The sequence below is a fragment of the Canis aureus genome, chromosome 27 (genome assembly GCF_053574225.1).
Source record: "Canis aureus isolate CA01 chromosome 27, VMU_Caureus_v.1.0, whole genome shotgun sequence".
NCBI classification, from domain to species: Eukaryota; Metazoa; Chordata; class Mammalia; order Carnivora; family Canidae; genus Canis; species Canis aureus.
The window spans coordinates 22,824,319-22,848,336 of record NC_135637.1 but is presented as its reverse complement, the minus strand read 5'-3'; the positions used below and the strand labels follow the sequence as shown (position 1 = coordinate 22,848,336).

General features: G+C 51.7%; 2 protein-coding genes across 9 annotated transcripts in view; both read right to left on the bottom strand.

The window, feature by feature from the left end:
- Positions 1-585: 585 nt before the first annotated feature.
- On the bottom strand, positions 586-15,913 carry CRYBB3 (crystallin beta B3). Its single transcript, XM_077876101.1, has 6 exons — positions 15,870-15,913; positions 5,436-5,530; positions 3,812-3,930; positions 3,126-3,258; positions 2,253-2,395; positions 586-896 (listed from the first exon to the last, which is right to left on the bottom strand). Exons 2-6 carry the CDS (start codon positions 5,508-5,510, stop codon positions 731-733), a joined length of 636 nt encoding a protein of 211 aa, XP_077732227.1. The 5' UTR covers positions 5,511-5,530; positions 15,870-15,913; the 3' UTR covers positions 586-730.
- The window catches only part of KIAA1671 (KIAA1671 ortholog), a 202,032-nt gene continuing 187,129 nt past the window's right edge, over positions 9,116-24,018 (bottom strand). For 6 of the 8 annotated variants that reach the window (XM_077876093.1, XM_077876095.1, XM_077876096.1 and 3 more), the window contains 5 exons: positions 23,431-23,605; positions 20,966-21,093; positions 19,429-19,562; positions 15,870-15,952; positions 9,116-14,352 (listed from right to left, as the gene is read on the bottom strand). In XM_077876093.1, the coding sequence (XP_077732219.1) occupies positions 15,874-15,952; positions 19,429-19,562; positions 20,966-21,093; positions 23,431-23,605 (516 nt within the window). In that variant the 3' untranslated portion in view covers positions 9,116-14,352; positions 15,870-15,873. Of the gene's footprint in view, positions 14,353-14,814; positions 14,962-15,869; positions 15,953-19,428; positions 19,563-20,965; positions 21,094-23,430; positions 23,606-24,018 lie in introns of those variants that run through there. The other 2 variants (XM_077876097.1, XM_077876098.1) reach the window with 2 other exon arrangements.

The window sequence follows — 24,018 nt, the reverse complement described above, 5'->3', positions numbered from 1 at the left end:
CCCTGCTGTGTCTTCAGGCCTTACACAGGGCCTGGCATTTCCTGAATAAACTAATGAAAGCAGACACTGACAGAGAGATGGAGGTGGACATGATGGATAATCAATGGATGGATGGATGGATGGATGGATGGAAGGATGGATGGATGAGTTGATGGATGGATGGATGGATGGACAAGAGAGAGAATGGATGGATCAACGGGAGAATGGATGGACAGAAGAACTGATGGACAAATGGATAGAAGGATGGATAAAAAGATGGGTGGGTGAAAGAATGGATAAATCAATGGAAAGAAGAAAAGCAGAAAGATGGAAGGAAAAATGGATGGATGGATGGACGGATGGATGGATGGATACGATGGATGGATGGATGGATGGATGGATGGATGGATACGATGGATGGATGGATGGATAGACTGACAGATGGAAACACAGAGAGGAAAACAAACACAAAGTCAGTGCAAGATGTGCATGTGACTGCCTAAAACAACTAGAGCCTATGGTGTGAGCCTGGCTCACAGCCCCCCTTGGGGGGTTCCCAGAGCCCTAAGGCCTCAGCCCCCTCAAGAAGTGACGCAGAGGAACATGGCAGGTGGGGGACCGGCCCCAGGCTTTATTGAGCAGATTCCGGGGAAGGGGGGACAAGCACACCATCACCCTGGCCCTGGAGCCTCCTCTTCTTGCCTCTGCTGCCCCCCAGGGCGGGTCTGGGCCACTGGGGCCTGGGTGCCCTTCAGCTGCTGAGGAAGCAGCCCCGCTTGTGCCACTTCTGGTCCCGGATGCGGCGCACGGACTGCAGCTGCGGCTGGTTAGCGTCCCACTCGTTCCAGTGGCGGTACTCGCCCCGCTCGAACACGTACTGGCGCCCGCGGTAGCCCGGGAACTCATAGCCGACCCACCTGCCGGGGACCAAGGTCGGGGTGAGGACGGACGGCCCCCGCCTCCAGCCCCACCGAGCCTCTTAAAGCCGGCATGGGACCACCCTCTCCGCCTGCCTGAATTCCTCCCTGGCTCCCCAGGGCCCTCGGGAGAATTCAAACTCCCTACGCTGCTCCTTCACTAACCGTCCCAGCCTCGTCCCTCAAGCTTCTTTCTTCACACCCCATGCTCTAACCTCGCTTGCTCTACCTTCCTTGAAGTGGAGTGTCTCTGAGCCGTCACACGTCCTGTCCTTCTGCCCGGTGTCCCTCTCCCCTTTCATTCATATTCTTTACATCCTAGTTTGTGTGTCTCCTCCCCCAGGACTGAATCTGGGGGATTCAGATTCTGGCTGACGCCCCCAGGCAGAATCGAGTTGGCATTCCCCGGTGGGGACTCCCAGAGCTCCCGCGTGTCCCGTGTGTCCCCCATCACAGTCCTGGTCTCAGTGAATTGTGAATACCTGTCAATTGTGGATACCTGTCTCCTTGTGTGTCTCCCTAGCAGACTAAGATTCTTGAGGCTGTGTAATGCTTGTTGCCCCATATGCTGCACGTGGAAATGCTCAGTAAAAAGTTGTTGAATAAATTATTATCAGGGAGAGGCGGCACCTTTCAAGGCTCAAGCCCAGACCTCAAGCCCATAGGGTGAGATGCAGTCACTGACAAAGAGAAGGAGATCTTAAGGTTGCATTAACAGAGCTAGTAAGCCTAGAAGGAAGGAGGTGATGCACTATGTACTCTCCTATGTGCTAGTCAGGCCATACCTAGAGAATCACTATGTCACTTCTTACCTTGGCAAAGACCAAGATTATGAAAAGAAAAAAAAAAAAAAAAACTCAACCCTGAGAATTAGTTCAAGGGTCTGGGGATGTTTCAAAAAGGAGCAAATATTTAGACAGGGACAGGTAGGAGGAACAGATTCACTTGATTAAAAAATAAAGATAAGGGATGCCTGGGTGGCTCAGCAGTTGAGCGTCCGCCTTTGGCTCAGGCCATGATCCCAGGATCCTGGGATCGAGTCCCACATCGGGCTTCTCTTGCAGAGCCTGCTTCTCCCTCTGCCTGTGTCTCTGCCTCTCCCTCTGCCTATCTCTGTGTGTCTCTCATGAATAAATCAATAAAGTCTTTAAAAAAGAAAATAAAGATAAAACCTCCTACAAGTCAAAGCTTGCTGGAAATCCAACGGGACAGGAATGTGAGCAGTTAGGCATTTGCAGCCCGGGGCTCTGGAGTGGGGCTGTGAACCAGGGTCATGCGGGGCAGCAAGCACAGTGAATGGAGATTGTATCTGGGGCGAGGCGGCGCAGGGGCAGGAGTGGGGGCTGGGTCCCTTACGTCCCGTTGACGGCCCGGATGCTCGCCACGCGGTCCTGGAAGCCGTGCGCCCAGAGGCTGGGCACGTCGTCGTCCACTATCTCCATCTTGCGGCCGCTGAAGGCTGGGTTCTCGAACAGGTGCAGCTTGTGATCTGGGCCATCCTGGGGGGAGGGGGGGTTATCACGGGGTGAGCTGGCTGCTCCCAGGCTCGGAGCAGGGGCGCTGAGGTGCCGAGAGGCTCCAGGGCCACGGGGTCACGCCCACCCCCAAGCCCACGGCCCCAGGGAAGGCAGTCCCCAGAGGCCTGCGGGAGGGACGGCGCTAGGGCGGGTCCTTAGGAATCTTAGAGCCCCCGGAGCCAGGAAACCGCCAGGGGCCCTTATCAGCTCTTGGGAAACTCCACCATTTAGCAGATCGGGAAACCGAGGCACAGAGAGGCGGGAAGGAGATAAACATGAGTAACGTAGGAGGAGTCCCTCCTTGCTAAGCCAGGTTCTGACATGGTCTTAGCTTTCCTCCCGCAGTCCTGCAAGCAGGCAGCAGGTGCTGTGACAAGGAGGAAGGGCTGGGGCAGCCACCGAGCGAGGGGTAAGCTGGTGGGGCAGCAGAGTGACATTTGAAAGTGTCACTGTGGGATACTGAGCCGAGACCGGGTCACGAGGCTCCTGATTTACACAGGGCTCCCCCGGGAAGTGTCAGTGCCTTGCTGGCGAAGTCAAGATGTGCATCCTGCTGTCCCGATCCCCAGCCCAGTGACAATTCCAGAGCCACCTGCCTCCGGTCGCATGCGATCATTTAGGTCAGAGATGACGGAGGCAGGGACCCTGGCCTGCCAGCTCCCAGCATGTCCTGCTTCTCGGAGCTCCCCGGAGCGCCAGGGGCGGTACTTACGATGTGCAGAGGCCGGAGGGACAGGAGGCTGTCACTGTGGTGGCTGTTGGACCAGGCATCCCAGCGAGGGTAATCGCCCTTCTCCAGGACAAACTGCTCCCCGCGGAAGGCTCTGCGCTCGAACGCCAGCCACCTGTGGGAGGCAACAGGCCCGGGTCGCCACCGCTGCTTCTGAGGGAGGACCCGTGTCTAGTGAGGGGAGGGCCTCCAAGCTGCTGACCTTTGGCCTTGAACCCTCCCTCCAACCCTACCACGGATCCCTGGTCCAAGTGTTTAAGGAGCTCCTAGAACATACTGGAAGCTGAGACTCTGAGCCAGAAAATCATCCTGGGAGACAGTATGAAGTCTATTTTATGCGCAGCGGCCCCTGTGTAGGTGCTCAGGAAAGGCCTTAGTACGATGTCCGGCACACAGTAGGTAATCCGAAGACAGTTCCTCTCCCTCCTCCTCATCCTCGTTATTATTATATTGCTATTATTTATGTGTATCTTTCTATTCATTTTCGCAAAAACTCCATCTGAAGCACACGCCACTGTTATTCCCATTTGACAGATGGGAAAACTGAGGCCAGAGATGGGAAGGGAGTTGCTTAAGGCCCCACTGCAGATCCAGAACCGGGACCGGGACCTCCTGATTCTCAGAAAGCTCAGGGCTGTGAGGAGGGGGCTGGGGGTGCAGGTACTCACGGCCCAGACTCCACCTGGATGGAGCCCACCTTCTCCAGCAGGCTCTCTGTCAGGTTGGGGCACTCAGCCGAGAGCTCGCACCGCTTGCCCTGGAAGTTCTCCATTTCGTACACGATCACCTGAAAGGGCCGCGTCCTGAGCATCCCATGGGGTCGGGGTCGCGCTCCCAGCCCCAGCCCCAGCCCCAGCCCCAGCCCCAGCCCCCACCGCCAGCGCCGTCCTCTCCTCCTTGGGGCGCGGGCAGGTACCCGCACGGCCACAGCCAGCCTCGGCCTCGGGCTTGCACTGCCCCGTCGTGGCCACGGAGGGAACGCCTCCGGGAACGTCCAACCAGGGATTGCAAGTACCTGGCAGGAACCGGGCCGAGCTGAGGAGCGAAGCGACCCACGGGAGGGAAATGAAGCCGCTTATGGCCAGGAGGGAACGTGGGCCCCGTGTTAAACTTTTCAAGAGAGGCCAGAAATCTATATTTCCCTTAATGTGAAATGTCCGTGTGCCTGACGGAGGGTAACACCAGTTTGCAGCCTCCGGATTGACCTTCACCTGACCCAGGCCCAGAGAGGAAGAGGCTGCCAAGGAGGAGGAGGGCTGGGGCGCCTGGGTGGCTCCCGGGTCCGGGATCGAGTCCCACATCAAGTCCCCACAGGGAGCCTGCTTCTCCCTCTGCCTGTGTCTCTGCCTCTCTCTCTGTCTCTCATGAATAAATGTAAAATTTTAAAAAAAATAAAAGGAAGAGAAGGGCTTTGCCTCTCTTCTCCACCTAGAAGCACAAACTGTCTTTGTAGAAGGTCCCTGGGGTATATATGTTCTGGTCATTTTATAGAAAGCTCAGAAAGCCTAAGCCACTTGTCCCAGGCTGCACAGCAAATTAGGCGGAGGCACCAGGATTCAGTAAGTCAGCTGGCTCTTTTCTCCCCATGGTGTACCCAGGGCAAGGCCCACAGGTGCCAGGGGAACCGGGAAGGACTGGCAGTGGCATCCACCTTCTTGGTGGGCAGCTGCCCCTGGGGCTTTGCAAAGGCCTTTAGAAGGCCCTAGACCAACCCTGTGCTCCCACCAATCAGGCCCAGGGCCAGGCAGACCTCGCTTCTCTTTCACTCTCCTTAATGCCACCAGCATGTCCACAGAAATGCTCCTGCCCACAGTAATCCCTTCAGTCAATCCATCCTCAGACCCTCTCTCAGATTAAAACCCCCAAGGACAGCTCAGAGAGGGAAAAGCCAACAAATCCCAGCTGTTGGAATCCTCCTTAGCACCAGCTCTGGGGCCTGAGACAGTGAGCACTGTTCCCATTTCCCAGATGGGGCTGGTGAGGCCCAGAGAAGCCAGGGAAGTGGACTGAGGTCAGGCAGGAGGGTCAGCACCATGTCTCCTGAAACCCCCTGGCCTCTGTGCCCCACTGAGACGGGCTGCGTTTGTGTGACCAGTTCTATTCTGCAGGTGAGGACACAAAAGAGAGAAGATGCAGTAAAATCGTGGTGAGTGAGGTGTCTTTCCTGGCCCCCAATGGCCGGAAGGGCCGCTGCTCCTTTCTGGAGGGGGGCTGCCTGGCAGGGGAAGCTGGCCCTGAAACCCAAGAGCAGCCCCAGGCCCTCAGCCCCCGGGACCCCTCCCTGCCCCGTACCTTGTAGCTGCCCCCTAGGCCTCCATGGCTCTTGCCAGCTGCAGCCTGCTCCGGAGCTCCGTGCTGTTCAGCCATCTCCCCAGGAACACCTCTGGCTTCAACCAAAGGAAAACGAGTCACCAGGTCCACCCGGGCCAAACCAGGTGTCGATGTCATTGAAGTCAAGGATGAGCTACAGAGCCTTGCTGCCTATGAGTTATCACTCACTGCATTCGGTCTTTCAGTCATTCAACAAACATCCACTGAGCACCTGTCATGGGCCACAAGGACTGGGACAGTCATAGGATCAGGATCCCTGTTTTTTAGGGGGAAACTCTGAGGCCCAGTGAAGTGAAGCCACTTCCCCAAGGCACGCAGTGAGGTGGTGGCCAGGATTGGGCCTGGCTCCAAAGCACATGCCCTCCTCCTACACTCAACTGCTTCCCCACACAGGGTTCTTCAAGCTCTGTGTGGACACACCAGCTCTGGACCCTGGCCAGAGGGTGGGCTTCGGAGGTCCCTTTCTGCAGGGATCTCTCCCACCTCTGAGCTCTGAGCTATTATCTTTTGTCCACCAGAGATTCCACGAGCACCTGCACGGTGCCTGGCCTGGCGCTGGGTGACGGGATGAGCGGGAGACCACAGACTGGTGAGAGATGGACAGACAGACAGACGTCTAGAGAATGCAGGATGTGGGACTGGGTGCTGGGACACCTGCTGCAGCCCAGTTTCCATACATTCAGTTACTCATTCCACATGCATTTATGGATCTCCTACTGTGTACCAGCCACTTAAAGAGACACAGACACAGAGAGACAGTTCCCCTTCATCCCTGTGGGGACCGTGACACACAACACAGCCCCGAGATAGTCACAATGAGGTCATCATGGGAGGATCCTCATGATCCCTGTGAAACACAGACACACGGGACTGTTCTCCAGTTTATCAGCACACGCACACGGATGCACGTGCACACACTCAAGCTCCTGTGATCCTTGTACACAGTCACATCCCACCCACTGAACACGACGGCCTCCCCCTCTTTCTCTCTCTCTCTCTCTCTCTCACACACACACACACACACACACACACCCCATGCCCACTTTAGACATCCACGGTGGTCCACAAGGCACACACATCGCCACCCCACAGCCGCTGCTCCCCACCACGGCCCAGGCACAGCTGCATGGCCCGTATGCTCTGGCCACAGGCCTAGTGATGCAAAGCCCTCAGGTTGCCCATCCTGCCTACACCCGGCCTCAGCAGGACATACGGCCTGGTCCGGCTCATGGAGACTCTCAGCATCCTTGGCAGCCCCTCCCCCCAGATTTGCTCACGCCCCTTCCTCAGCCGTGCTTGGTCTTTGGGCCCCCCCTCCGCAAAGCACATGCCCAGGGGCTCAGCCCTGGCCACCTCCCTCTGACAGCAGTTGGGCTTGGCAGCTGTATCGGGTCCTCCCTCTTGGCTCCAGGCCTTGGGTGAATCCCCGGTTTGTGCAGGGGCCAGCCGTGCCTGCCCCTCGGAGATTCCCAAAGGTCTGGACCAGCCGGGGTAGCTCTCGCCTCCCTGCCCCTGCCCGTCCCAGAATGGACCTGCTGCTGTAGTCTCAGGAAGAAGAGAGGGGCCAGCACCGGCTGCGGACTCAGTCCACCTTTGCTCGGGGTGTCCTATTTATGGGCGCTTTTCGACAGCCCAGCATATCCCGGCCTGCTGAGGCAGCGCCCTGTCCACCCGATTCTGCTCAGGCCACTGCACTCCAATAGCAGGTCCAGGGAGGCCCCAGTGCCGTGTGCTCCGCCTTGGCCCCTGATGGCTTCCGGGAGCAGACAGACCTCATCAGCTTTGTGGGAAGCCTGATAGCGCCGGGGGGCAGGGGAGCATCAGGGTGTGAGCTCTTCAGTGCCCCCTAACTCCCTTTCTTTGGCTTTCTAGAGCCATCACCTTCCTATTTGGGTGACACCAGCTCTTAAATCGAGGGGCCCCAGATCACTGTTTTCCTATGTGCTATATGGCCTAAATTTTAAGTCAGATCACCCTAAATATAACCCCCCAAATTGGGTTTCCATGGGATGTGCTAACAGACCCAATAAAGATTGATTTTCTTTATGTAGAAGGCATATGCAACACACACTACCATTTATTGAAGACCCACTGTGTGCAAGGCACTGTGCCAGCTTCATGAACATTATTTCACCCTCACTCAGCCCTCTTTATTTTTTTTTAAAGATTTTTATTTATTTATTTTTAAGATTTTTATTTTATTTATTCATGAGAGACACACAGAGAGAGAGGCAGAGACACAGGCAGAGGGAAAAGCAGGCTCCATGCAGGGAGCCCGATGTGGGACTCGATCCCGGGTCTCCAGGATCACGCCCTGGGCTGAAGGCAGTGCTAAACAGCTGAGCCACCTGGGCTGCCCCACACAGCCCTCTTTAGGGAATGAACTATGATCCCCCACTTTTATGAGTGGCTCAGAAATTGACTTCAGAGAGGTGAGGTCCCTTACCCAAAGTGACACAGCAGGGAGAAGAAGGAGGGGGTGGCCTGCCGCAGGCACCAGATCTTAGCCTCAATAGAAATAAAGGTGATCATGACAGTCACCTTATCTATGATCCCCCCTCAAAAAAAAACAAACCTAAACACACAGAAACCAAAAAACAAACCCAAACCAAAACCTAGGCCCATGCATTTTTAAATTATAATTAAATATTATTGGAAGACTAAAATGAAGAGAGGGCCAAGGAGTGAATGGTTACGAAACAGGACTTGGTTTTATTATTTTTGGCTAAAATCCTCCAGTCAGCCTAAAACCCGGTTACCCTGCACCCCTGGAGATGGCGGTGGGACACTGTGTGTGGCTGCTGGCCTCTGAAAGCAGGTGGACCTGTGTGACCCTGGGTGAGTCGCTGGAGGTCAGAGCAACACCTGTACATGGAGAACCATGGAGAGATCATGTAACAAAGTGCCTGCTTCCATTCACTGAGGATCTGGCCCGCTATTGACGGTTCAAACCAATGGACAACCTCCAGCTGGTGACCATGAACAGCGTTGGATACGACCCCATTACTTGGGACGTGGCCACCACATGCTAGGGATCTACGGGGGAAGAAAGAGGTGGCGTGACTTCCTTCCATCAGATCCTTTAGGATCCTGAGGACCTATTGTATCCCCAGGACCTTTGCATTGCCATGTTTCCTTAGTCTAGAGTTCTCAGATCAGCACTATTGCCATCTGAGGCCGGTTAACTCTTGGTGGTGGGGAAGCCGTTCTGTGCACTGCGGGATATTGAGCAGCATCCTTGGTCTCTACCCATTAGATGCCAGTAGCATCTTCCTTCCCTCTCTGTAATAACTGAAAATGTCTTCCGTCATGGCCAGATGTCATGGGGTGGCAAGCGGGGCACAATCCACCTAGTTGAGTTGAGAACTAGTGCCTTAAATCTTGCTAACATCACTATCACACCCCCATTTTGGAGCTCCGATGCTCAGCGATATCCCACAGCGGGGAGGCGGCAGGGCGAGGATTCAAGCCCACGTTGAATGGAAATCCTGCTTTGTCTCTATGGGTCCCCTCTCCCGGGACCCCAGCTCCCCGCTTCCCGCCACGTGGCCCCCAGCTCAGCACAGACAACAGACCGACTCAGCTGGTGACGGGCGTGCATGCATGGGAGAGCCCATTCATCCACACACTGACACACCAAGTTCTCCAGTGCAACTTGCATCGAAGCTTTATTTGCTATTTTCATGGTCTGAATGCAACGTCTTTGTACATGCAAAGGTCATCCTGTTTGACGGCAGTTGACCAGATTCCCGACTGTTCTGCGCATATGAAACCTCTTTACAGTTACAAAATATAAAAGCACTTGTAGATAGCCAATACTCTGTGAGGTCCAGGAAGCCCCATTTGTTTTAACATTAAAAATATAGGTTTTTCTCGATGAATTCTCAGTCACGTGATTAGAGATTCTTTCTGGGATTGGATAAAGTGCCTGTCGTCCACCTTCTGTTCAGAACCCCCTAGAGCTTGTGAATTGATAAGGCAATTGCAAGAACGCCAGCAGGTGTAACTTCCTTACACACAGGACTCGAATTTCTTTTCTACCATGATTCAAATATCTCAGGAAGGGACCCAGAAGAAAGGCTAGGAAAATATATAATATATTTATATGTATTTCCACTCCCCCCAATTTACAAAGTGTTTTGAGGATCAGAATCATCTGGGAAGTGCATCACTTCTAGGATATTGGTATGACTTAGGAAACGACACAGTACAAAATATCTCCCATAACACAATATATTACTTTTGCGAGCCCCCTATTTACAGGATCTATAAGGCTATGTGGAATGAGACCAGTAAAAAAGCTCAAATTGTTCCTTAGACAACGGCATGATTTTTTGTTTGTTTGTTATGCAGGTGTGACACCACTGGAGATTGTCAAAAAAAAAAAAATCAAAGGGCCAGTCTGATTCATGGAGGGACATCTTAGGGCACCAGGTTAGAGGGGGACTATTTAAGGAGATTTGGGGGTGTGGGAGAGACTGATTGATTTTCAGGGTTAACTTGCCAGGAACCTCAGGCTGACTTTCTAGGACAGATTTCTGCACCCCTTCCTGCAGGAACCAATCCAAACAAAAGAAAGTAAATTCTAGAGGGGTGGGGTGGTGGGAGCTAAAGGAGAGAGACTGGCAAAGACCCAGCTCACTCCAGCCGACTGACTTTCTAAGTGGCTCTACGTTTCCAGAACATCAGTTTGCCCCAAATCCCAACAGGGTTGACTAGTAGCAGCTTCTCAGCAGAGCCCAGATCCACGGCTCCCTAGGTGGCTATAGCCCCAGGAGGATTCCCTTCCAGATGTGGAGTGGGTCCTGCCTGCTTCAGGTGGTCCCCTCCTTGTCAACACTGTCCCTCTTACCCCGTAGAATCATGATGCCATGGGGGTTTTGCTTCCACGTTTTAACATGTGGTAGAGGAAGAAAGGCACAATTGAGGCTGTAGGAGGTTTCTCCATTACTGTAGTGACTTGCCATGGCGTAAATTAGCGGGGAGGGTGTCTCCCATTGGACAGAGCTTTTCTCCTGCCTCTACATCTCCCCTCGGGCCCACCTTGAAACGCTAGTTACACAAAGGGCTAAGTAACCTCACTTCCTGTACTAAGGGAGGCGACTGAGACTGTGGGGGAGGGGGGAGAACCACAGGGACTGAGGGAGAGAAACAAACTGGTGAGGGAGGGGCAGGCTTGACAACGTTCTCCTTGGGACATTGTCTTCCACAGAGGCCCAAGTCACCATTGCCAAAACATTTAGTTTTGGAGGTGATCTGACCATGTGCCTGTGGATTTTCAGCTTTGTGATTATGCCTGGCTCCTGGGGGCAGTCTGGGGGCATCATGATGAAAAATGTGCAAGTGTAAATGGACAAGGCAGCCACCAGCACCAGGTGCAAGCAGCTGAGCTGTTCGTTGGGGAGAGCATGCCAATGGTTTCCCCCACTCTGCTGCACAGCCTCTAAGCTCTGGGATCCCTGGCCTGTGCCTATTGCTATGCTCTCTCCTTAGCAATACCTAGAGCTGGCCTCACTTTCCTGCACACACAGAGGTGAATACATTTGTCTGAAAGCATAGGACTTGGCTTGTCCCCTGGAAAACTTCCCAATCTGATGGTCCTTTTCCCGAATCCTCGGTAACCTGAGGCTGTCAGGTCAATGTCACTCAAAACCCCCAACCTGAAACAATGTGAAGCTTCAGTTTTGCCAGAATTTCTCTGGTGGCACCAAGGAATTCTCTACAACACTGATTTTTGAGGCCTTGCCATGGGATTTCATAGGCTAAAGGCCTCTGTTTCATCAGGCAAGGGACCATGAAGAAGGGGATCTGTGGTGGGGGAAAAAGATACAGACTTATCAAAAGACCAGCTGTCAAAATGCTGATGTGCAAAGGGTGTGTGTGTGTGTGTGTCTGTGTGTGTGCGTGCGTGTTTGTGTGTCTGTAGACAGACAGATTGTACATACATAGGGATTTGCATTCTGTGTAAGACTCTCATTTAAGGAGATCCAAAGACCCCCAGGAAGGTGCCTGGATGAGGGCAGGTGATTTGATTGCATACAAACGATTAAGGCATATTAAGTTAGTTTAAAAAGAGGCTCCAGGCAAACTCAAGAAACTAGCATATAACCACTCGCTTAATGCCAAAGAGTTCACTCAGCTTAGGAAGAGGGGAAAACCAATGATATGCTTGCCCAGTCATCTGCAGAAGTTCCAAGCACCAGTCACTTCTAACTTCCTTGCACTGAGCGTAGTGGGACCCAGAGGTCAAGGGGAGCCTGTGTGGAGAGGGTGGCTCCTGACCCACTGTGATGTCTGCTCTGCAGGAAGAGGTGAGGCTGTTCTCCTCAATCCCAAGAGGATGGACTTTGAATGTCCTAATCACCAAGGAATTAAAGGATATTTATTTCCAATCAAGGTGTGGGAGGTTAGGCAAAAGATCTCCAGGTTAATCTCATGTTCAAGTGTTCTTTCGTGTTGAGTATATTTGGGCTAAGACACATCTCATTAAGGAATGGAGAGTTCTGCATGGTGAGTATCTATAATCTCATTGAACACAGCAGGTCAATTTCTACTGACCAGGATGGTACCAAGGGGCCCTTCCCACCTGAAGGAAAGACAGACAGACAGAAAGAGGGTCAGAGCATGAGTGCCTTTAAAGGGGACTTATTGACCTGGAAAGCCATTGCATGAAAATTGTTTTAAAACATTAACCAGATCTAGGGACACCTGGGTGGGCTCAGTCAGTTAGGCATTTGACTCTTGATCTTAGCTCAGGTCTTGATCTCAGGGTTGTGAGTTGAAGCCCTGTGCTAGCTAGGCTCCACACTGGGCATGGAGCCTACTTAAGAAGGAAAAGGAAAGAAAAGAAAAATCACCCAAAGATGCAGTTCTTAGAGGAATTGTATCTCCACCCAAAGGCCACAGAGAACTGATTGACCACTAACTCGGAGAACAAAAAGAACACAAACTATTATCAAGTAGGCCAAATCTCTAGACACAGATGCATGAGGCTTCCAGATGGAAAAGGCTGGGTGGGTGACAGGATCTACAACCGCACAACCGCCCATCGGTAGCCGAAGTTCAGCTAACCTGACAGGGAAGGGGGCAGGGCTTCAGCTGAACCTGGAAAAACAGGATTGACCTGTACCCCTGACCCCCACTCCCAAGAGAAGGAAGAGATGGTAAAAGGTGATAAGGGAGGAAGAAGAGATGGGGAGACAAATGGAGACTCCTGAAGACATGGCCAGGGAGAAGGAAGGGATGTTTTGACACCATTTGCAAATGGATTTATCAAGAAAGATTTTCATGTCTTGGGAAGTCAATGGGTGGGTATGCATGAGGCCCATCCCTTCCATATCTAGCCTTAGGAAACTCAGCCCAGGGGCCCCTCAGCAGTCACAGGGGGTCCAATGAACTGCCCAAGCATCTTTCTCAGCAATGGGCATCTCCCAGAGAAGGTTGGCACAAAGTTTATGGCAACTCCAGGCATGGCAGGTGGCCAGTCAAGAATATCTGGGGTGTTTGCTGGATCCTTGGGTTTCACAGGTGAAGGAGGCTGGTGTTGAGGATTTCCAAAAAGAAAGACCATGTAGAGAGTGCCTACAACCCCCAGAGGTCTTAGATATTCCTGGGAATGAGCTTAGGGTTAGCAAGAAAGAAAAAAGGCAAGGCAAATCCTACACTTTGTCACCTAGCATCCAGTACTTCTGTCCAGAGAAGGATTTCAGCAAGACCTCCCTTCCTACATTTGGACCTCGAGGGAGCACTCAATTGGGTGGGGTTGGCAGGGGGTGGGGCGGGGAAGTGGTAGAAGGAAGAGGTGAGAAGAAGCAGAAGAACCCCCCATTCATCCATTTGTTCCAATCTGGAATGGCTCTTCCATGCTGGCAACTCCGGTGGTGTTCAAAAAAGACTGGAGAAAAAAATTCTCAGGGCGGGTCTGATGTTTGAGTGGAAAAGGCACCACATTTGGGCTGCAGTTTATGAACCCTTGAGGCCAAGGGACAAAGGTCACTCCACAGAAACCAGAGCTCAAATGAAGAGAAACCAAGAAAAACATTATACACACAAAGATGACAATTGGAGTTTTTGTTGAAAGCATGGATGGGGTAAGATAACCTGAGATGATTGGATACTTCAAGCAAATTATTCATACATCTTTCCTTCTGCTCTTTAACGTAAAAAACATACATACATATCAAATTTCAAAGAAAATTGGCTGAATTATTGCTTTAACGCCTTCTAAAGCAAATAAAAGTGATAGATAATGAACAAGTCAACTATGCACACAGCCCCATTGTAAGGATAAATATACTTGAAATGAGGGTGGTACGTTTAAAAAAAATTGGAACTGCTGATTCTTTGAGAGGGAGGGAGATGGAACTCACCAAAAAAGCAATCAAAACCCAACCCAATAACGCTGCCCTGGACCACAATTACAGCAGGAAACAGAGTTTCTTCTTCCTTGGAAATATGCTTTTGAAAGAGACTTGCCCTGGAGAAAGAGGTGCTTTCACAATACAGGTGTTTTCCGGAACCCAGGGAGATGGTCCAGCCTCAAACTGATGTTCCTGGAGTGATGTCTAAAGTAGGCAGAAACACACATTTTTACATAAAACACAAAACCACCAGCATGGACAATTCTGGGCAGCCTGGCTTTGTTCTCAGCTTGAAGTGCTGTCTGGGGAGACGTGCAAGTGCTTGAGGAGGGTGGGTCTTCCCGCCCTGATCCGGGGAGAGTCTGCAGAGGGGCAGGAGGCGCTGGATAGTGTTCTCCACCCAACTGGAAGGGCCCAGGTCGGTAACCATGTGCAGGGAGGAATGACATCAGCGTGGCCTCATCTTCGGGTTCTGACAGTTAAGGCTTCTGTTCATTAGACGTGGCAGTGTCCCCTGTCTGGAGAGGAAGGGACAGTCCTGGTGTCAGCAAGGGGAACATGTGACCCTATGTGTCTCTGCCATCAAGCCTTTAAACCTTTTCTGGTATTCTCCAAGATGGCCATCCCCACAAGCCACAGGCCAGGAAAGATGACTTTTTTTTTCCTTCTTTTTAAAAAAAATTTAAAAAGATTTTTATTTATTTATTCATGAGAGAGACACAGAGAGAGGCAGAGACACAGGCAGAGGGAGAAGCAGGCTCCCTGTGGGGAGCCTGATGCGGGACTTGATCCCAGGACCCCGGGCTCGGGATCATGACCTGAGCCAAAGGCAGACACTCAATGCTCAACCATTGTGCCATCCAGGTGTCCTTTTTTCTTTAATTCCTTCTTACTCTTTCTTTCTTTCTTTCTTTCTTTCTTTCTTTCTTTCTTTCTTTCTTTCTTTCTTTCTTTCCTTCCTTCCTTCCTTCCTTCCTTCCTTCCTTCCTTCCTTCCTTCCTTCCTTCCTTTCTTTCTTTCTTTCTTTCTTTCTTTCTTTCTTTCGGAGTGGGGTGAGGACGGTGGGCAGGTGGAAGGTCAGGTTAGGACTCCAGCCTGTTTCCTCAGGTGTACTGCTGGAAGGTTAACTGAAATATTACATGTATAGCACTAAACACAAAATAAACACAGGGTCAGATTCCTTATCCCAAACCCTTGAGTGCAGATTTACCTGGGATTTAGAAATCGGGTGGGTGGGGGAGAGGTTATTATATACACATATATACACGCATATATGCATAAATATACATTATGTGACATATCTACAAACATACTATGTAACGCCCCTATAATATACCTGCAGTGTAAAGTACAGACATCCATGCAGGTCAGGTTTTGCCACTAAGGAGGACCTGAAAATGCTTTGTTGTGTTTTCTGGGTAAAGCGCTGGTGGGTCTCCTGTGCTACTCACATCAGAGCCAACTTTTTACGGAGCAGGAAGCGAGTGCTCTTACACCTAGGACTGACCACCAGCACTTTAGTGCATCCTCAGTGAGCTCCGGGGACCACTCGGTGACATGGGCGCTGTTACCCCTTTTTACTGAGAGCCTGAAGTTCGAGATGTGAAGTCATGTGGGACCTACACCAGGGCATATTTAATCATCTCACCTTTTAAATCTTTTTTGTTCAAAATAATTTTTAATTATACAGGTGGTATATGAAGGTAAAAACTGGAGACGTTTCAGATTAGGCTAACCTCTGATGTCCTGCCTTTCCACTTTATAAAACGGTTTTGAGATGCCGTGAGAAGTGTGTGAGCCCAGAGCCTAGGTTATCTGGCTCCTCGACCAGGCTGTCCACCTGGGTTTTTTTCCCCTAAGAGAACAGATCCTTACTGCTCCCTTTAGAGGAACCCAGGACACTTGCACCCATTTTCTCTTCTCTCTCCTAGAGTGCAACACCTCGAGACTCTAACCCTTTGACTCCCAGTCCAGGATCTCCACTCCTTGGACTGCAGGCTCTCCCCAGGTTCTCCACCACGCCCTCCCCTCATACCTGCTCAAGCTTGGTTCTCATACAGGCTTTGTCTCTTCTTGGATTTTAGCTCCTTTAACCACTGGGGAGAGGGCTCTTCCGACCTGAAACCACAAAGCCAGACACAGTCAAGTGTGTGCCAGACTTAGGACTCCTTGCAGGCAGGGCTGGGAGGAAGCTGACCCTGCACCCACAGCACCCAGGTGCTGCTGAGCTGGGCACGTACAGGCGGTGAAGGTACCTATGTTATTGTGATTGATGAGCAAGATACAGGAATTAAACAAAGCACCCAACATCAAGGAATGGTAAGTAAATCACCATTCTATGAAATAATGGCAGCTGTGAAGTCACGTTGACACAAGAATTTATTTCCGTCTATCCATTTGTCACCCAGGCACGTCTCCATCCTTATTGCTCTCTACCCATGTAAATGCCTGTGATGGTCAATTGTATGTGTCAACTTGGCTAGGCCACGGCACCTAGATATTTGGCTAAACATTATTCTAGATGGTGCTGTGAAGGTATTTTTTAAGGTGAAATTAATATTTTAATCAGTAGACTTTGAGTAAAGCAGATTACCCTCGGTATTATGGGTGGGCCTCATCTAATCAGTTGAAGACCTTAATAGGAAAAGACTGACCTCCCAGAAGAGAGAATTTTGATAAGAGACTGCTTTTGTGACTCAAACTACAACACTGGTTCTTCCTTGAGTCTCTAGCCTAACAGCCTGCCATGCAGATTTGGGACTTGGTGGTACCCATAATCATGTGAGCCAATTCCTTAAAATAAATTTCAATCTCTCTCTCTCTTTCGCTATTTCTCAACATCTCTCTCTCTCCTTCCCCCCCTCTCTCTCTCCTCTTCCCTTCCTCCCTCCCCCTGCTCTGTTTGTGTACATGTATATATACATCCTATTGGTTCTGTTTCTTTGGAGAACACTGTCTAATGCAATACCCATAAGACACAGATAGATGCCTTATGTTCACCAAATAATGAAACATGATTGTTTGCGGGGGATGGGGGGTGGGTAAGATTTGTTTTAGCTTCTTTAAATTGAAGAACACACATCCAGAAAAGTACTCAAACCACTCAAACCTGTGACCTGTGCACACGTCAGTGAATTTTCTCAAAGTGAATACATTTGAGCAGCCACCATCTCAGTGGTGACACTTCTATTTTATTTTTTACTTTCTTCATGTACTTTCCTGTATTCTCAGAATCGCTTGTAGTGAGAACACACCATTTTAACAAAAGCCATAAAGTCATCATTCTTTGAAAAAAAATATCATTTTTATGAAGATGTTTAATGGCTTTGGGAAAATGACCACATGAAATATGTAACAGAAAATAAACTATGTATATATAATTGTAATCTCAACTACATTTTATTTTAAAGATTTTATTTATTTATTCATGAGAGATATACAGAGAGACAGGCAGAGACACAGGCAGAGGGTGAAGCAGGCTCCATGCAAGGAGCCCGACATGGGACTCGATCCCGGGACTCCAGGATCACGCCCTGGGCTGAAGGCAGGAGCTAAACTGCTGAGCCACCCAGGGATCCCCTCAACTACATTTTAAGACTTAAAATGACAGGAGAGATGCCCCAACGTCACACTGGTGGTCTAGTATGGTGAGCATATACTAGTTTTATAATTAAACATAGCACTCACAAGATCTGACCTGTGTTGACCTCAGAGAAAGCTCCTGACCCCAAGGCCTGAGAGGTCTCAGGGAACTCGCTCATCTAGCTGGGGTGGGATGAGGAGTATGCAAGGAAGGAGAGGTCCTTTGGGCAGACAGGACTCTGGGGTCTCCCAGGCAAGTGTCACCTGATGGCAGAGGCACCAGACCAGGCCTCCAGAGGTGCTTTCGAGACCCTGGTCAGGGGGCTTCCCCAGCCCTGGAGAAATGCTGGAGCCTTCAGCTGACTCCAGAGCAGCCCTGCAATTCTGGTGTCTTCAGAGCACGAGAGACACCATCTCAACTGTGACCTTGTTTCTCTCTCAATCTCTTATCCTTTTCTTGCTACAACTCACTCTGTTCTCTGATTAAATGCACTGGCTATAGCTCTCCTTACTATTGGGACTCCAGACCTTTGCACGTGCTGTGACTTTAGCCTGGGACCTCCTCATGCTGCCTTTTTTTTTTTTTTTTTTGTCTATCTTGACTCAATTCAGGAAATTCCTTCTCTTGGAAGCCTTTTTTCTGCATTTTTCTTCAAGTCTGGGTTAGGAGCCCTTCCTCTATCGTGGGGGTCAGATAAAGAGCCAGATAGTAAGTAGTTTTGACTTTGTGGGTCATGAGGTGTCTGCTAAAACTAGTCATCTCTTCAGCTGTAATGGAAGAACAGCCCTAGATGACACAGAGAGGAATGAGTGTGCTTGTGTGACAATAAAGCTTTATTTATAAAAACAGAGAGCGGGCTGAATTTGGCCTGTGGGCTATAGCTTGCTGCTCTATTGCAACACTTATAACATTACACTAGTGTGAATAATCGCTAACTTTTATGTGTTAAATTGTGATAAGAATCCCACTACCCTTTTTGGGGAAGGAGGGAGGAAATTGTGGGGAAGAGCCAGAGGCAGAGGGATAGAGAGAATCTTAGATAGGCTCTATGCCCAGGGCAGAGCCTGATGTGGGAGCTTGATCTCACAACCCTGAGATCATGACCTGAGCTGAAATCAAGAGTCAGACACTCAAGTGACTGACCCCCCCAGGCACTCCAGAATCCCACTATCCTGTAGTGAGCACGTCTGTAAGCCAGCACCAGGGCAAAGGGCTCTGCACACGCTTCCTCATTTCATCCTCATGATCGTTCTGGAAGGTTAGAATGATGAGCCAATCCATTTTACAGATAAGGAGACTGAGGCCCAAAGAGGCAAAGTGACTCCATGGCCATGAAGCTCCTAAGCCGCACTGCTGAGATGGAGCCTGGGTTGCGTGATGTGTGTGATTTTAGAGCTGTGCTCTGTAACCTCTACCCCCAGCTGCCTAAGCACCTGGTCTGGGAGCCCCCTGGGTGGGAGGAGGCAGGTGCTGTGCTGCGTTCATCTCTGTGTCATGCTGGCCCAGCCTGGGATAGGGCCAGTGGCTCTGTGCAGGGCAGCTGAATTCATGGATCTCATTCACCCTGGCTGTGCCCTTTTATCCATCTTCCCGGGTCTCTCTGATTCACCTGAGACAAAGGCCCTTCCCTAGAGGGCAAGAGGAGAGAGGATGCCTGTTTCCCAATCAGTCTGGAGAGGGCTGGACTAGGTCAGTAGTCTTCCCACAACACAGCTCTGGATTTCCACGTGGGGCGTGGAGGGAAGAGGGTAAATGAGAGGCCAGCCGGCGTGGAGGGAAGAGGGTAAATGAGAGGCCAGCCGGCCTGATTCCTGGTCCTCTTCCCCCACCATGGTGTGATTTTAGGTATCAGGCTGCCCAAAGTTTAACGTGAACAAAGTTCTGCTGCTAGAGGGGAAAATAATAGTTGAAAATCCCCTTGCATTCGGCTCTAAGACCCGGGCAAGCACTTCCCAGCATTGCATCCTGAGTCTGGGGGCGGGGGGGGGTGCTCATCCCTAGGACCCCTCACCTCTCGTCTTTCTCCATGCTGGAGGGCAGCACACGACTGCCCAGCTGGAAGGGGGACTTGGGGGTCTTGGGCTGGGGGGCCCAGCCTGGGGTATCACTGGGACTGTCGACCTCTGGCCTCTTGTGCAGCTGAGCCTGGAGAGAGAAGAGAACCGAGTCTGTAACCACCTGTGGTCTGTGGAGGGGTCCCATCTGATGGCTCTCCAGCAACTGAATGGACCCAGGCAGGAAATCCCAGGGCAGGGGAGATGCTGTTTGACCTTGGAGGCTAAGAGAAATCAGAGGCCAAGCATGTAGCCTCCGTGGCCACCCGTGGCCACGAGGATCAAAGAAGCACCACCAGAACCCCACACAATCATGTCATCCTCAATGGAAAAGCCACCATTGTGTGTTCTCAGGACAGGATGTTCCCCAAGAACCCCGACATGGCGCTTACGGCCCCATCTTGCAGATGACATTCAGCCCTGCTAAGCTCCTTGGTCCTGTGTCCACAGGAATGAAGTAAGGTTCTGAGTATTACTTTCCCAAAGGAAAAAGGCAACGGGTCTCCCCCCATTTTTGGAGGACATGGTTGGGGCTGGGATGACAGTATGGTGTGCATAGAGTTCCCTTGAGGCCCAGGGGGGTGCTGGTGGCAGGTGGCAGCTGTCTCCGAGGCGACGCGGGACGGCCCCCATGGCCATCACCCGCCTGAGGGCTCTGTGCACTAAGCACCCACCATTTGGACTCTACCGGGCCTAATACGTCTGATGCACATTAGCTTGAGGTAGAGGCTGGTTTTCCCCATTTTACAGAGGAGAAGCCTAACGGTGAAAGGTCGAGCAATCTTCAAGACCTGGGATTCACCCTCGGTCCCTCAAGAACGAGCCCGGCAGCCGCCTCCCCTGATTGTTCCCAACTGCTGAGCATTGCCCATGGCCGAGACTAACTGGAGCAGGTGTGGCTGCCACTAGGCTCGGGGAGCGCGTGCTAACCACAGCACACGAATCGCAAGAGCCTCCTCTGGACAGTGTGTGGTGGATCCAAGCTGTGTCCAGGAACCCAAGAACTGGCCTTGGGGGTTACACGGGGCGTCCACATGGGAGCCAAGGGCCTTCGCTGCCTGCTGTGTTAGGCTGCCGTGTGACAGATCATCTGTCCCCATGCTGGAAATGAAAGGCAGGAACCCCCACCCCCACCCCACTCCCCCCCACCCCCCAGTCTAGCACAGCGGCTGCAAGACATTCGCATTTGGAAGGCCTATCAAATCAGCCACAGGGACAAGCGTGCATCTACTGCTCACTGATTTTTTTATACTTGCAAAACATGACAGGTACTGTGGCCATGTGAGGTATTGCTGGGGTGAGGCATGCAAATCCCCTGCACTATTTTTGGAACTTCTTGAGTCAAACTGTTTCAAAAATGGAGAGGAAGGAAGGAGGGAAGGAAATAAGGGGAAAAGGAGGGGACGGGAGTGGGGGGAGCGGAGGGAAGGAAACATGGGGCCTGTTCCCTCTGCTGCCAAGGTTGAGGATAGCTCTGGGTGCAAAGTCTGGTACCTTTAGGACGGCCGGGTCCATGCCTGGAAACACAGGCATCCTCTGCAGATGGCTGCTGGGCGTCCTCTCAGCCCTGGAGGGCTTCTCCTCCTCCTCATCTGACTCTTCCCTCCTGGGAGATTTCTCTTCTGTGGCAAAGAAAAGACAGCGCTGAAGTCACTGACAGCCAGCGGGCCCTCTGCACAGTCCCTCCTGCAGTCCTCGCGCCAGCCCCGCCCGGAAGTGATCACTGGCCCATTTTACAAACAGGTTTCTCATCGCAGACGATGCGGCATGACAGGTGTTCTCCTGGGAGAAGAAGGCACAGACACACCCACCTCCTGGCTCCTGGCTCCTTCCCAGTCAGGGTAAGAGAAGCAAGTCTTTGGCAGGGGGAAGGAGACAGAAATGCTTTAATCCAGCCATGCAGGGGGCTCGTGGTCTCAGAAGGGGGAGCAGAGGGCTTCGTGTGTCTCATGGAAGGTCTGCCCAGGGCTGGACCAGGAAGCCACTTCCCTTCGCCAGAGCCCCCTTTATGGGGACTTAACCCCATCGCCATGCTCCAGCCTCATAGGAGACACTCTGGAGACATGGACCATTTGTCCATGAGGCGTGAGGGGTGAGGGGTGAGGGGTTCCAGCCTCCTGGAGGCCCTGACGTGGGCTTGGGTGCAGTGCGGGGTAGGGGGAGGGAATGGGGATGGACGGGGAGGAACCAGGCAAGGCCTGCTCCTCTGGAGCCCCTAGGCTGTGCAGGGAACTGGGGGTGGTCAGAAAGCGGACCCCCAGGCCTTCCCCAGCCCCAGGCTGGTTCCTCAAGGCTGCTGGGAACCAGAGGACTGCTGACATGTTCCAGCTGGGGGTACGGTGTGCCTCTGTCACTACGCTGGTTTTTTTTTTTTTTTCTTAAGATTTTATTTATTTATTATTCATGAGACACAGAGACAGAGGCAGAGACACAGGCAGAGGGAGAAGCAGGCTCCATGCAGGGAGCCTGATGCGGGACTCGATCCGGGACTCAATCCTGGGGCTCCAGGATCACACCCTGGGCCAAAGGCAGGCGCTAAACCACTGAGCCACCCAGGGATCCCACCTATGCTGGTTTTTACTTGCCCCAGGCAGCTCAGTGGAATCTGGCTCAGCAAACCCAGAAAGCGTGCAGAGAGGTCTCACTCAAGGCATTTAAACACTTCCTTTAAGAACAAACATGAGGGGGGCCCTGGATGGCTCAGATCATGATTCCAGGGTCCTGAGATTGAGTCCCACGTTGGGCTCCCTGCTCAGCAGACAGCCTGCTTCTCCCTCTCCCTCTGCTGCTCCCCCTACTTGTGCTCTCTTTATCAGATGAATGAATAAAATTTTAAAATAATAATAATAATGATAATAAACATGAGGTAGGAGAGGGAGGGAGGACCCTCCAAGCATTTCTTCAGAAACGTCACCCCTTACTCAGCTTGGAGCCTGGCCTGACGTCCCACTGGTTGCTGTGGGCAAACCCCAAGTGAACAAAGGCCCCACAACGGTTTGAGGGACTAACTGCTGCATATGTGTTGGGCGAGGAGGTCACCTGCTACGGTTTCCATTACAAGAGGAGATTCTGCAGCTTTTTTTTTTTTTTAAAGATTTTATTTGTTTATTCATGAGAGACACACAGAGAGAGGCAGAGACACAGGCAGAGGGAGAAGCAGGCTCCCTGCAGCGAGCCCAATGCGGGACTCGATCCCAAGACCCCAGGATCACAACCTGAGCCAAGGGCAGATGCTCAACCACTGAGTCACCCAGGTGCCCCAATTCTGCTTCTTCTTAACACTCCTCTGTGGTTCCCTATCTACGGACGATGTCAAACTCCTTAGCAAGGAATCATGACTGTCCATGCACTGGCCTCTGCCTATGTTTCCGGCATGATCCCTGCTATTCCCAAACCACTTACAGAGGCTCCTGCCACACACACACACACACACACACACACACACACACACACATTCTTCCTGAACCTCTGCCCCTCTGATCCACTGTTCTGTCTGGAATACCCTTCCGTGGCTGATGCCTATGGGCTCTTTGAGATTCATTTCAGGTTTTGCCCTAAGACTCAGCCAAAGAAGTCCTTAGAGGAAAATGCATAGCCTTAAATAATTGATTGGAAACAAAAGAGGCCGATGATAAATAAACCTGATCTTTCAACTCAAGGATCTGGCCCAGACCGGCAAACAGACCTCAAGGAAGTGTGAGTAAATTTAGTAAGGGTAAAGGCAGAAATGGTAAAAAACCTATTAAGTTGTATCTCTGTCCCTGGCAACCCAAGGAGCCCCAATGACTATATCATCCTGACCCAGTTTCTAATAAGGTCTGCAGAACCAGAGAGCGCAGTTCCCCACGTCACTTGAGCTCTACTATCCTACAGCCCACAAAGGAGGAACTTCTGTCTCTAACCCAAATCCGTCCTGCGGTTCAGCGTGGTGTCCATGGAGAAGGGAGGGCGTGGCATACCTGTTGAGTCCTTGAACATCCACGCATTGTCGGCCTCCTCCTCCAGAGGAGACCGGCTCTCCGACTCGCTAACACGGCTACGCCGGAGGGAGTGGGAGATGGGAGCCCGGCGGCGGCTTCGCTTGCTGAGCTGCACCCGGGTCTTGAGGGCACTTGAGTCCAGGACAGAGGTTTGCTGTGGGAACGGCGGGGAGGAGGGCAGGAGGGGGGAAAGCAAAGGGAAGCATGAATTGAGGGCACTGTCCATGGCCCGTGTGCTTAGCTTCCCTGACACAGGAGATGCTGTTTGGCTGGTACGCGGGCTAGCATTTGCACATTTTTATTGTCACCTAAACACCATAAGCCTAAATTTCTCTGCAAGCCACACCACGTAGGCTGGTTACACTAATCACACGAACCTCAAGTGCCCTAGCACAGTGCCAGCCACATAGTAGATGTGATGAAAACGCCTTTCCCCTCCTGGTGACAGCAGAGGAGCATGTACACTAGATTAGCGCTCGGTGTGCAGCAGGAGCCCGATCAGTGTTTGTTTGCTTGCTGAATGAATGACCGAGTACATCATCTAGCTAAATCCTTGCAGGAACCTTA